At 39.6% G+C, this 14,629-nt stretch overlaps 1 protein-coding gene across 2 annotated transcripts in view; it reads left to right on the forward strand.

The window, feature by feature from the left end:
• PTCH1 (patched 1) overlaps positions 1 to 9,494 on the forward strand; it is a 65,533-nt gene extending 56,039 nt beyond the window's left edge. For both annotated transcript variants that reach the window (XM_072360139.1, XM_072360141.1), the window contains 4 exons: positions 2,015 to 2,114; positions 3,446 to 3,697; positions 4,727 to 5,255; positions 6,295 to 9,494. In XM_072360139.1, the coding sequence (XP_072216240.1) occupies positions 2,015 to 2,114; positions 3,446 to 3,697; positions 4,727 to 5,254 (880 nt within the window). In that variant the 3' untranslated portion in view covers position 5,255; positions 6,295 to 9,494. The remainder of the gene's footprint in view (positions 1 to 2,014; positions 2,115 to 3,445; positions 3,698 to 4,726; positions 5,256 to 6,294) is intronic.
• Positions 9,495 to 14,629: the final 5,135 nt, after the last annotated feature.

Consider the following 14,629-nt stretch of genomic DNA (forward strand, 5'->3'; position numbering starts at 1 on the left):
GGCAGAATCTGTGAGAAGGTTGTTGAATCTCATTAATATTCTTTTTATTTGTGTTTGTGAGACCTAAAGACAGCAAGATGGTAGGAATTTTCCAGTTGGACCTCATGAAACCTTCCCGGAGGTGGTTATTTCATGGATACTGCATCTCTTGAGTTACAATTTATTTATTTTGAGGACAGGGTATTTTTGTTTTATTTTATTGATGTTAAAGAAATAAGGTAGAATTATTCTTTTAGGAGCTGATCTTGTGAGAGATGGAATGCTTTACTTACAGATTTAACCTAAAACTACAAGGGTACATTGGTCTTCTACTATCAAATTTAGACTAGATTTTGACAGGCATATTTTTGTGTCATAGCAAGCAAATAATTGTGGCAGGCCTTCACACCAAATTTGGATTAGATATTCTCATCGTATATAAAATGAGCCTTTCAACTTTTCAACTTAGATTATTTTGCTCTTTTTGGCCTTCGGTTTCTCATTTCCTAGCACAATCTGCCTTTAGTTGGCCCTATTTTAGTAATACAGTAAAACAAACTATCGGAACCCAAGTGTTGTTATAGTGGATGAGGAAGATTCCAAACTTCCGGAAAGGGATGGATTAGTCCAGCAGTGTGGAAGATTAAGTAAATTAACAGACACTGTGTACACCAAGTGGTCAGAGCTAAAATCTTCCTGTTTATCCTAGTGTTAGATGGATGAGATGCAAATGTTTTTAATATCTGTTGTTGATTTCTGTCCCAGTATGAAGTCCTGAAGGTTTATGTTAGTAGAGTAGATTGGTGTGCTGATTTTTGCTAATGCAGTTCAGAAATTCCAAAATGTTTACAATAGCAGGGTATTTGTAGTTTTACAGGAGTCTGAAATACTTGATCAGATGTGGAAATATGGGGCAGTAAAGTTTGTTGCCAGCTAGACAATGTAATCAGCAGACCCATTAGTGACAAACTTGCCCCTCAGTTCGTACCCCACCCCTTTTCCTCCAGGAATTTACCAGGACCGTGTCCTTGAAATCCTTAGTTATAACACAGCTTTAAGTTTAGTCTGAGCCCCAGCTGTGCCGAATACCAACTAGTAAGGCTTTCCTTTTACTGACAGGTTTACCTTGGTATTCATGAAGGACCCCAGACCTTAGCTCTCAATGATGGGAAAGGACAACTACTGGTGCACTTTCTTCTTCTTCCATAGTACTTCAGCCTTTATGTTTGAATTGGCTGACGCAAAACAAGAGTATTCAGAGATGCTAAATTGTTCAACAAAAGGTTAGCCTGCAATGCAGCTCTGCCATTGTGGAGTGCTCTTACTCAGTACAATGCTAAAGCTCACTATAGAATGGGCAGCATTTTCTTTGCAGAAAGTGGGTTCCTGTATTGTAAGAAGGTTGCAATTTGAGCTGTTTGGTAAAACTGGAACTCACAGAATTCTAGGCGGAAAGTTGTGATTAATGAACAGCAAGGGAAAACCTTACCTGATACACTAGAGATTTAATTAGAGATTCTGCTGTAAGATGCAGAAGCATTTCACAGTGGATTAGCTGCTACGAGAAGAGTTCCTTCTAGGCTAAATTGTTTAAATTCTACACCCTTCACTTCATTTGTTTGCTTCTGCTGGGTTTTCACTAATGGGGGCCCCTTTTCATTGTATTTGTGCTTTCAGTTCATTCAGCTATTCACCGCACATTCCATATTTTTGTGTTTGTGTAACACATTCATAAATAACATAGCAAACTTACAGATTCTGAGAAATTAACAAATATATATTTTTTATTTCCTTTACAAACTAACACTTCGAGCTGTGGATTTGTAGCTTGTCTAATTCAAAAGTTTTTTTAAAAACCGCAACGCTATATCTATACAGAGAAAATGATGTGATTATTCAGTACAATATGAAAAATACTTGAGATTCAATTTAGTGTATGTATTACGCTTATGTATTTAGGAAGTTTGTGATCTCTTATTGCTAACAACATTGTGACTCCTCTCTCCTTCCCCTAATCCTATAAACCTCACTTCAGGTATTTCTTTGCTGTTTTGGCAATCTTAACTATTCTGGGAGTTCTCAATGGATTGGTGCTGCTTCCCGTTCTTCTTTCATTTTTTGGACCATACCCTGAGGTCAGTAAAAGTAACAATGAACAAAAGAAATAATAGTATTGTCTTTGCCCCCACACCTTCCAGATCCCCTCCTCTTTTCTAGAAAGCTTTTATTTTTTATATTTTTTGGATTTTTAAATGTTTGAAAATCTTACATATTTAAAACTTGTATTAAATTTGCTATACTTATTTATTTGATATTCTTCTACTTATATTTTTAAATTATGGGTTTCTTTAATAATTATTATTTCAGAGTCTGACAGCAAGCTAGGTACAAATGTAGGTTTTAGTACACTTTTCGAAGCATGCTTTGAATACAGACTAGTCTGTAAAATTAGACTTCTCCTCAGTATTTCACAGGAGGTCATTCCTTTTGTACATATACCTTGTCCTTTTTTTACCTCACTGCTTCTATTGCATTCCTCAAAATATTTAACTGTGGAGACCACCAGGAAGGCCTGTGCGGGCCAACATACACCAGTGGTGGTCCACAGACCACACCTTTATAGCCATGACCAGAAGTCTGCCAAAAGGCTCCTCTGTCCCTGTGATATATTCTTGGCTCAAGGAAAGTTCTTAACAGACTGAAGGTTTCACTTACATGTCAATGATTTAACAGGGTGAAGCTCAAATCCAGAAAAAACAAAAAAAATCCCCAATTCATATATTTGATTGTTCATTACCTACGCTATGCTCAACACAATTGCAGTGTTACTTATGGGAGACTTTATTAGGCATTAATAGAAGTATACTTTGCTTCACATGCCTGTGTGTGAGTGCTGTTGAAAAGTAGTACACAATTTAGGTATGTAGCAGTAGAAATACTTGAGGCATTTGTTTTGTATTAGTAAAACATTTTTGATAATAGTGTAACATTTCTCATCTTCATAACAGATAGTTGGTCCCGTATTCAAACAGCATATATGTACATGTTATTACAATTGTGTTAATATTATTTATGTACTTGTCTCTGCAGATAGCCTCTGAACTGCACTATACATACATGTTTCATTTATGAAATCACTCTTAATATAATCTGAAGGGGGAGGGAAGCCCAGGTATTATTTATATATCTGGAAGTGCAAATGCATTTGCACGTACATATACATGCTGAAATAATAGAAAAATCTCAAATTGTTTTCATATGCATAACCAGAGATTTTGTCCTTCTTTCATGCATTTTCTTTGGTTTAGTAGAAATATTCATTGGGAATCTGGTGCTGAGGTTCTTACAGCACTGAAGGGTACACTTGGCAGAGGAACATTTGTTATCAAGCAATAATGATTAAAAGGGCAATATTAATTGCATGTTATTGAATACTTGGAATTATAGTTAGCGTTGTCATCATCAGGTTTCTCCAGCCAATGGTCGAAACAGATTACCTACACCATCTCCTGAGCCACCTCCCAGTGTCGTGAGGTTTGCACTGCCACCTGGGCATACAAATGGGTCAGATTCCTCTGATTCAGAGTACAGTTCTCAAACCACAGTGTCGGGCATCAGTGAAGAGCTCCATCATTATGAGGCCACCCAAAGCCCTGGGGTACCAGTCCATCAAGTAGTAGTGGAAGCCACTGAGAATCCAGTCTTCGCAAGATCCACTGTAAGTGTCATACACATTGACTGCTGGAAGGGCAAGAATGTCTGAGAATTTGTATTTAAATCTGTTTTTTTGGAAGTCTGTTTCATGTTTCTAGCTTATTATGCTTCATGACTTTGTGCCAAAACTTAGAGCTCATGTAAACAGGGGACGAATGTTTTTCTTGAGAATCAAGTTGGGTATGAGATGGTAGTTCAAAGGTGAGGTCTTTGGCATGTGTAGCTGCTATTACATCATATTGGCAACAGCCACAGGAGAGAGCTATCAGTCTGTTTGATGACTGTCCTAAATAACCTGCTAGACTGAGTCAGGGAAGATTAAGAGACTCAGACCTCTTCCACATAGCCCCTTCTGGATCACCATCTCATATACCTCTTTTCGACAGGAAACTCTGGGGAGAAAGTTTGATAGAGTCTAGAAGAAAAATCCAAATCTTGTGCCTGTTACATCTTGCTACTGGGTTGGCATAACTGCAGTTTCAAAGGAAAGTGAAAAAACTCTTGTCTCCTACCCCTGCTGATGCTGCATGCTGAGCAGCAATGTGGATCTGTTTTTGTTCAACAGAGGCCTAGAAATAGGTACAAGCAGAGCCACATTTGAAGTTAGTCACGGTTTATTGACTGATGTGGCTGCTGTGCTTCACGCTTTTTACAGAAATAAGAAAACAGATTCCTACAGTCTATACAAACTACCCTACTAACATCCTGTGAATATACCCTGCATGGAGTAGAGGCTTTTCCAAATGCCTGCAGTTGTGCTTGCTGAATCACTTAAGATGAAGTGCTTGTTATCCATCCTTTTGAAAACATGGTCCAGCATGTAGGAAGATTATATTTTCAGCTATAGTCCTGCACTTCTGTGATGTTATGCTTTCCAGGTTTTTATAACTTCAGATGAAAACGATTTGGAAAAATCAACAGTTAGGACTCCAGAATATTACCTTTGTAGAGTCAGAGCCTAGAATAAAATGTAGGAGAGCAGAGCATTTGTTGTCCTTGCTTTGGCAGAAGCATAATTGCATCTGTCTTTCAGGTGGTACAGCCAGAGTCAAGGCATCAGTCAAGTCCTAGATTGCAATCAAATCCAGAGGCTGGCACACAGCAGGTGTGGCGTCAGGGCAGACAACCCAAGCGGGAAGTGAGGGAAGGACTGCGACCACCTCCTTACCGCCCTCGCAGGGACGCTTTTGAAATTTCTACCGAAGGGCATCTGGGACCTAACAATAAGGATCACTTGAGCCACAGGACTCGTTCTCATAACATGAGAAGCCCAGCGTTTGGTGCCATGGGTGTTTCAGGATCAGCCTACTGCCAGCCTATCACTACTGTGACTGCCTCAGCTTCAGTGACTGTTGCTGTCCACCCTGCTGTGCACAGCCACAACTCTCGTGGAGGGAGCTTTCCATCCTATGAAGGATACCATGAAGACGACCATGGGATGTTTGAGGACCCCCATGTGCCTTTTAATGTGCGGTGTGAAAGAAGAAATTCTAAAGTAGAAGTTATAGAGCTTCAGGATGTTGAATGTGAGGAGAGGACAGCTGGCAAGAGCTCAGAATAAGGTGAGCCTTTTTTTTTCTTATTGATGACATTTGCCTATGTCAGGCAATTATGTACAAAAGAAACGGGCAAGATAAAATTTCTCTGGAAGACTTTGGATAAGTTTGCTTCTTGGTTCCTCATCTTCTTAAGTCTGCTGACTGTGAACAAATCTCATTTTGCACTAGATAACACTGCACATTACAGCACTAGCGATGTATGGGTTGTCCATAAAAGAACTATTTCCAAGCACTTTGAAAAATGAATACATACGGTACAGTCTTAGTTTACTACATGGGGAAGGTGAAGCACGTTGTGCTATGTGTTCTGAGCTGTGTGATTGCATTTACTGCTGATAGATTCTGTCCTCTGATTACTGAATGACACAGTCAAGGAGAATGTAAAATTGCCAACTACTAAAGACTACGAAGAGTCTTAAGAGTCATCTCCTAAAGAAAATTCAGTTAAAATTCAATGTAGTGAGGACTGAATCCACTGGGGAGATAGTCTGAATGAGAAGAGAGGGGAAGGCCTCACTTTGCCCAGTACTCTGCTGAGCTGTGAGGCGTCTGAACTGCGTTCAGAGACCTGCCCAGCCTGTACACAGCTTGGATGAGCCCTTGGGCCGAGGATGATGTAAAGCTTCTTTCCAAGCATCTCAGTGCGCAAATAGTCCTGAACGCCTTGCGCCTCAGTCTCGAAATATTGCAGGCAGTAGTACTGAATAAGGAAATACTTGAGCTCAGCTTTTACTAGTTTAACTGCAGTCTGAGTTTCAGCTGTACTGTGTCTGTTATAGCTTATCACTTCCTGAAGCGGCCATTGGTTTTGACTGAATCTGTGACAGGAATCTAAAGCAGGGCACTCGCAAATAAAAGCATCTGCATTTGGTCTTTCTTTACCAGGAAGTTCATGACTGAGGTGAAAGAAAAGTGCACATTTCCTGACTACTATCTGTAACCATGAGAATCATGAAGCAAGTCTTAGATTAACTTGATTTGTTTGGTTTCTTGAGCTGTAGTGAATGCTTATTTGTTGTTTTTTCCTCTTTTATTTTTAAAGGATGGTAATTGAAGGGAAGAGGAGGCCAAAGATTGAAAACTATATTTCCAGAACTGCTTGAAGAGAACTGCTCAAGATTGTAGAAGAGGACATGCTGCATCAGGACAACGGTTTACCGTTACTGTAACCTATTGTATTATTTTGTTAAATATGTCTTTAAGTATTTAAAAGATGTACACATATGTAATATACAAGAAAACAATGTAAAGTAGTATAATCTGGAGTCATTTGGCTTCAGACAACAGAGTGGGGACATTATCATTTGTGCTCTTTACTTATTGTACGTTGATCTCTGTGCCACAACTAAGCTTAATCTAGTTCTAAATTTCAGCATAAGTTGCTGCTGCTTAAATATTGTATAATTTACTTGTATAATTCTATGCAAATATTGCTTATGTAATAGGATTTTTTTTTTTAAGGTACATGTCTGTTTAAAATATTTTAAATCGGCGTATCACAACCCTGTGGTAGTATGAAATGTTACTGTTAACTTTCAAACACGCTATGCGTGGTAATTTTTTAAAATAAGCAGATATGAAGAAAAGCACGTTAATCTTGGAGGCTTAAGTAGGTTTAGCTATGTGAAGTTTTTGTTTTGCTGTATGTATTGATGTGTGCATCTGGAGCTGTGCATGCCTGCATATGTACGTTCCTGGTGTACTATAGTTTCTCTTTTACTTTATGGTAACCTTCGGTGGGCTTATGAACCCACTGATGCTGATGTGAGTCTGTCTTTCCCTCTTAGCAGGCAGTAGTGAAAACTGCATTGGTGTTTACTACCATATACCATAGACTGCCATCATCAAAGGCCCGGGATAAAAATGGATGAGAAGACGGGGCCAGGGTTTGAGATTGTGGTTCCGCTTTCCACGCTATTAATGACTTGGTTTACATAACTGTGGCCAAGTCATAGAACTGCCCTGTGCTTCACTTTCTGATTCTGTGAAATGGGTATAATTATACTTACCTACCTCCCAGGAGAGTTATGAGGCTTAATTACTGTTCACAAAGTGCTTTGATGTTTTTGCGAAAGGTGTCAGGTAAGTGCAAACAACTATGACCATTACTTTGTCATTTCCAAAGGTGCTGGTAGTTACAGAAATTCCATGAATTTTATCTCGATGCTGATACTGTTAACTCTGAGTGGCATTAGAAGCTGAATAACGGAGTTGTAAGATGGGTAGCCACAGCTCAGCTTTGTCCTTATGGTATTCAAAGCAGTATCTTCTGTTGCTTTATTTTCATGGCAGGGAGGAAATTAATAGTAAGTGATAAAAATCAAATGGAAAGATAAAAAAGTATGTAAAAATCTTCTGTTTTCATTTATTAAGTATAAATGGCTTTCTACTGGGTCCAGGGCTGTAATTAATGACACACAAAGCCTGGGTTGTTCTTTTCTCTGTTGTCTGTATTTTCCCATGCTGCATTGGCACTTTTTAATTAAAACAGCTTAATGGGGATCTCTTTGCAAAACTAATTTAGCTTTTTGTATTATTATTTTTTAACTAAAGATGGATTGCTGCAGGTGAAGGGTCTGAAAAAAAGACAACACGCTACAATATGTGTTCTGGTTGGAAAGAAACTCTAAGAATGGAGAACCTTAATTTAAAATATGAGAAGGAAAGTTTTCATTTTCTGTCAACCACCTTCTCCATCTGTTTTTCTGCCCTTCTACAAGCTGATTTTTAAAGCAAGTAGAAATGCAAATGGATTTTGAGAGCCAAATAAACATGGCCAGCATTCAGTTTCTGAACGTGGTACTGGTGAGGCTTTTCTGCAAGCATGGTGCCTGAACGGCAGCGGTTGATTCTTGGATGGGAAAGGGTATTTCTCCGGTGACTTCAGGAAGTCTTATCTTTGCCCACAGACCTTCCTAGCGCAGCAAATGGGGATAACTAGAATGCACAAGTTTCCATGCCTTTTTGCTCACTTGAAAACACTTTGATATGAGGCACTTGTTTACAGATCTCCAATGTGAACGCTTAAAGAGCAGGTGAGAGCCTGGTATTGTTCCCATGATACATAAGCTACTGTTTCAATGTACACTAAGGGTTAATGTCGCAACTGCCTACTGGTTCAGTTCACTGTCTAGCCTGAAAAACCTTAATGACAAAAAGATGAGGGGCCCCGATTTAGCACTAGCAGCATAGTGACCTCAGATCATAAAAAACTCTGCGACAAAACTGTATGATACTAATTGGAAGCTACCTTCAACTGCCAAGTGTGTGTGTGCTCCCATGTCAGAGGTCAGCAGGGCTCCCACTGACACCACTGCTGCCCGGCCACAGGACTCAGGCCTCACCTCCTCCTCCTTGGGGCAGTAGTGGCCAGGAATGGGCCAGGAGAGTGCAGCGTCTCCGCCTGCTCTGGCCTTTTCCTCCTCCCACACACCTGTGCCTGAAAAGCTGCCTCTGTGCAGTGTGTGCCTTCTTTCCAACATCAATCACATTGGCCAAGGTTGAACTCAGTGGCTGGCAACGTTTATTTGAGTTTCGTTTTTTAACTTTTTTAATCATGGGTGATATTTATATTTTTGTATCATAAGAATGTTTTCTTACAGTATTTGTCATGCCAGTTTATAACAAACGAAATGCAGGGATTTTATTTCTATTGGAAACACTATTACAGCTATGTTTTTACTTTTTAATGGATTTTTATTTGTATAGAGTGCTTACTAATGTTAAATAGGAAAGAGTATATAACATTTACATTAAGAACACTTTGTAGCTTTTAGTGTAAGGAGTTAAAAGGAAAAAAATATTCAAACTGGGTCTCATTGCCTGCCTGTTTTGGTAGGAGTGGGTTTGTGTCATTTCAGTTACAAAGATAAAATTATACCATATAATTTATTTATATGAAAATTTATTTTTGTAGTGTACATAGTAGTCATCAAGTCTTTTGACAAAAGTATATTTTTAAAGAGTTATATGTAATGATGATACCAATATGTTTTGGAACACTGCTGAGATGTGATTACGGTGCACACTTTTCCTTGTAAATCCCCTAGCAGAAAAGAAAGTGTTTTAACAGTGTTAAGAGAGAGTGTGAGTATTCATACGATTCTGAACTGTGTTTTAGTTACCATTTGTGATCCAGTGTGGTTCTCATTTTAAATTTTGAATGGAAACTGTACAAACTCTCTAAATATTAATGTTCAAACACTGATAGAAATTCTAACATGAATAAAAACTATTGTAACTTACTGGTCGTGGACGTGGTTGTTTTATAGAATGCTTTTTTACGGAGTACTCAATTGTGCAGATACAGTCATGCAATTATGCTGATTTGAAGCCTGGATTTGAGATGTTTGAGTATCCAGGATGTTTAGGAGACCCAGATTCATCCCATTTTGGAGCCAGAGCTAATTCAAAAATGGTGTATAAAATTGTGCTTATCTGTTGATTCTGTTTCTCAGCGTGAGGCGGATGTGGTTAGGACTGGATTACGTATTTCGTTTTCATTCTGAGGATTACATTTGACATAAACATTCAACACAAGTAAAGCAGTCTATATATGTATGTATTTTGGGGGGGTTGGAATATGAGGAAGTTTCTTGGCTTTTCTGTTCTCTGATTTGTTTTTTAAAAAGTATTAGAGAAATAAGCTGCTTTTCCCACCTTTATGAAACATCAACAACGTTACAGTCCTAAAAACTGCTGCACTCCCTACGATGGGAGGTTTAAGGAGTATGTAAGCATGTGCAAGCCAGAGTACGTTCCGTGTCCAGTCAAGCCATGCGTTTCTGTCCGAAGTCACTTGTTCCATAATCCCATGTGTGGTTTGTCATGTGCAAGCACAATTAGCCATGCATCCCAGAGCGCCACAGAGACAGCAGTCCTCTCTTTGTCCTGTAACCCCTATGTGCGTTAATCACAAGTCTTCTACATTTCACATAAACAAAAGCCCAAGTGTGTCTAGTGATAATTTAGAGTTCAGCCTCCTAATGACCAGATGAAGTACAAACACAACTTTTTACATTCTCTAGAAGTTCCATCAGAAAAGAGAAATACAGCTAACAAACTTTTAACTGCAAAATGCACCTTTTTTTCTACTCAAAATACTCTCTGACAGATGCTCAGGACTGGACAGACTAAATCATAGTTAGATTTGGCCTTAGTGGGTCATAGGCCATAAGAACAAAGTCCACTGAAATCTCTCTTGCATGAGCTGAAATTGCTGGGTTTGCCCTTTGTGTCCTTGCCACACAGAGGAACTGCTCCACTCAATGACTGGAGACTGTAGGAGTAAATCAATATATTCTTCCATCCAGAATGCAGGATTTTTCTTCCAGAATTCTATGTCACATCAGTGATTTACCTTATGCTAGTAGTCGTATTTAGATTTCTTTTAGATGTCATTTCTTGCTGTCATTTCTTTCCTACCTCAGGTAGGACTTTAATCAGATTTTTGTCAGAGATTGGCTGTATTTATTCAGACCTTAAGTAAAAAGCGGCCAAATTTTTGTTGGCTTAATGCATGTATTTAACAGCTTCAGAAATGCTGCACGCTTCTGAACTGCAGCAGCACTGATGTATGAACAGGTGTTTCATTTTTATTAACTTTTACTCCCAAAAAGCATCTGAGATACTGACTTATATCTGAGAACAAATTGTAATTACTTTTAATGGCTGCTGCAAGTAATGAGAACAACTACTACTTCCCTGCTCCATTTAATCATTCTCGTCCTTTTTGCTGCAGACGTGGTGGACCTTACTTCTAGAACAGGATGCATGTCACAAAACGGCATTACCCAGCCCAGCAGCTTAAAAAACACTTGCCCAGATTCTTTGCAGGTAATAAAGTACAACAGTGAAGCAGTGCTGCTGCTTTGACAAAATCATCTAACATAGACACTGGTGTTGCTACTGCAGGAGCCATTCTGACTCCATGGATACTGCAGAGGCGGAGTTAATCTGCCTCAGTTTTCTGGTTGTGGTGTTATCTACAATGTCATCTAGGCTACTTATTACACTACATCAACCTTTCTGAGGAATGTTTCTACCCACCCTGTAACTATGTGGACAATTCACTTGTGTTAGTGCTGCCACAGTAGCTTCTGGCCACTGAAGTAGGGTAAGGTTGCCATGAAGATTGTTGTATCTGCCTTGGATTGGTTAGTGTTCTGTAACTCAGCTTACCCCCAAGAAACAGCAAGTGTATTAGTGTACAGTTCAGTTTATCCTGCTAATTCACGCATCCTCCCAGGCCCTTCTCTGGACTTAACCCACCAGTTCGAAGTTGCAGGGTTTTTGAGCAGTGAGTTTGAGTAAGAACCTCGCATAGGCATGGTTGGAGACATGTTTTGCATCTTGAGGCACAAAGCCACTGGCTCTCATGTCCAGCCTTTCTGTCCCTTGAGCTCAGTCTGTCACCTATGGAACGAGTGAGCTGTGGAACTTACTGAGAAGCAAGGCCAAAGCCAGGCCTGGGAGAGGAGGAGACTTAGGAGCTGGAGGCTGGAAGCAGCTTCCCAAGCAGGGGAAGTCTCTGCCTTGGCTGGAAAAGAGAAGTCTGTGAGGCAAGGCCCAGGTTTGTACATGGGTAAGTGAGTTTGGTGGGTTTCCCCGTTTGTTGAGGGGCAAAATTGCCACTGAGGTGTTTGAAAAATGATTTATAGCAGAAGGGAGGAATTGTGAATGCTTTGAAGGATAGAGAGCTTCACTCTGATTCAGGACAGCCAGCACTTAAAACCGGTGCATTTAAATCCTGAGTAAGACCAATCTTTCCTGTTCCAAGCTCTGTAAGTTTTTGTCAGCCCTAGGTGTCCTGTTGGGGACAGGCACATAGTAAGCAACATCTGTCTGGCCTTTTGGAAGAGGAGAAGGGCGAAAGGAATTAAACAAGAATGGTTTGATAGCTAGAAAATACTCATAGGAGGAGTATTATTATGCTTCTTTTTTTCCATTACTGTTACCCTGAATCATGGAGATGATTCCCTTTCCCCTTCCTCATGATGTATGTTGCACCCTGCACAGAAGATGAGGAGTTGCAGCCCTTGGGCCTGCCTTCATGTGGGGACCCTCCTTCAGCAAGAACATCACCTCCCAAATAGTACTGGAGATGGAATGGATTAAAACTAGTGATTTTGAGATTAAAATACCCATTTATCCTTATCTAGTTATGAAACATGTAATTCACCTGTAAATACTTTACTTCCAAGAGCTAGATGGATTGTTTCTTCTCATTAGATGAGAAAGCAGATGCTTTATTAGCTGTTAAAACTAATAAAGATCAGATACTTTATTTCCTGTAAATAGGAAGCTCACAATTTTCACCCTACCTAAATAGCAGTTATTTGCCATAAGATAATTTGGGCAAACCATCTTTCACTTTGTTGTTTCCCTATCAGACAACCCTATTAGACAGGCTATGAATTTTAACTTTAGGATATTTACTTTGGTAGCCCATTCAATATGCTTTTGAACTATTTCGCAAGTTTTTAGAAGAGAGCAGGTTCATCTTCAAGCAGTTAAAGAGGCTAAGTGGGAATGTTATTGTGGTATCTCAAACCTCTGCACGCTGTTGGGTAACACCAAACAGCTCAAAGTTTTTGTTGTGTAGTTTTGTTTTGTAGAGCTTTCTATCTGGTGAAAGGGTAGGGAAGACCGCTTTTTGTTCAGTTTTATCATAATTTGCAAAAAAGTTGACAGCAAAATTCTTGTGTAGCTAAATTAATGGAATAAAAATGCTTATGCACGAGATAAGCTCTGTGAACACCATGCAGACACTGTTTCATTCAGTCAGGTTTACACTGAACTGAGCGAGGAAGTGAAACTAAAGCAAGAGGGGTTATTTTTAACCCTCAGTAAGGTCTGACTATGAATATAACTGATTATGAAGCACATAATCTGTGAAAATATTAACAAGCACATGAGCTGCATTGACCAGCTGTCCTGTTTAATTTGCTTAACATTTCTCTATTCAGTCAAACATTTTGCTCTGCATCTCTCTGCTGCTGTCAGGCATTTCAGCATAATTTTAGGGAAAAGTGTATGTACGGATGCCGGAAGTGCTTTGAAGCACACAGTCTGTAACAGATTTGATCTCATAAATATGTTCCCCAATTAATTAGATAACACATGGATTTGCATCAGTTTCAGCAGGATATTCTCTAACGCAATAGACTGTAGTGCTCCCAAGTAATCACTGCAGTCCACTGGATCAGTAGCCCGTGAATTAATGAGGATTTACACATTAGCTGGTTATGGTTCCTTGGGAACTATTAAGAACTTTTTAACATTTTGTCATTGAAATGAGCATACAGGAGCATCACGGAAACTCCTGCCAAATCTGATGGGAATAGGCCATGAGTCAGCGAGTCAGCAAGGGCGTTTTAAGAGCCTGGAGCAAGAACTGCTTTTAAACTGTCTTCAGTGGGATTATTCATAGGTAAATCTGCATCACTATCAATCTTCCCTGGTTTGGCTGCAGGGCTTGCATAGAAAAGTGTGATCCTGCTGATGGTGTCCACACCACTTAACCCACAATATGTGACTTGGGCATGGTAAATCACCCCTGTGGAGATCTCCATCTGTTGTCACTGACTGTAAAAAGTGTGTCTGGACTTCGGACTGCAGATGCTCCAAATTACATTTGATATACATTCCAAAACTGTGGGTGAGAATCAAGCCGGGGTGGTTTTTAACTCCTTTGATCTGCAAATCATACTTTTGTCACTGATACCTGGGGACATTTCAAGCAGATCCACACACAGGGGAAGACTTTTTGAGGTGGAATGGAAAAAACCTGCACAGAGGGGGAGAGAAGTTTGTTTGTGGAAGTGCCTTTTCTCTCTGTCACCTAAGACTTGCAGAGGAGCAGTGCAAAAACATACTCCTGAAACTTAGTTCTAGGTTTTGAGCTCACTACCGTTACATCTACCTTTCTGTCTCTCTTGTGATACTTTAAAATTGTGTTCTGTTATGGCCATTCTTTACTGAATTATAACCTTTTTATGTTCCTTTTGCTTAAAACTTATAACATTAAGTATAAATAAATATAAAAAACTTAAAACATATATGTGAACTGCTGTGTACCTCCATACAAAAGCCCAGACTGTACCTTTGTAACCTCCGTGGATAACAGCAGGACTCTTTATTTTTTCATAGGACATGTTTCATGTTCATAGGTCTTCAGTGCATCTATTATACTATTCTTCCTCTCTTTTCCCCTCTCCTTTCATACTCCCCACCTTGTACGTCCTGGTAGAGCTGACCCTGAGTCATCCAGCAAGGCTTATCATGAGCTGGCAAATGCAGCACTGCTTGGTGGCATCTGTGGCCTGAATGTTTGAAGGGGGTTTCTCTAAAAAGCCAATGTAAAAAGCTGGTGTGGA

This window comes from Excalfactoria chinensis, chromosome Z (assembly GCF_039878825.1).
Source record: "Excalfactoria chinensis isolate bCotChi1 chromosome Z, bCotChi1.hap2, whole genome shotgun sequence".
NCBI classification, from domain to species: Eukaryota; Metazoa; Chordata; class Aves; order Galliformes; family Phasianidae; genus Excalfactoria; species Excalfactoria chinensis.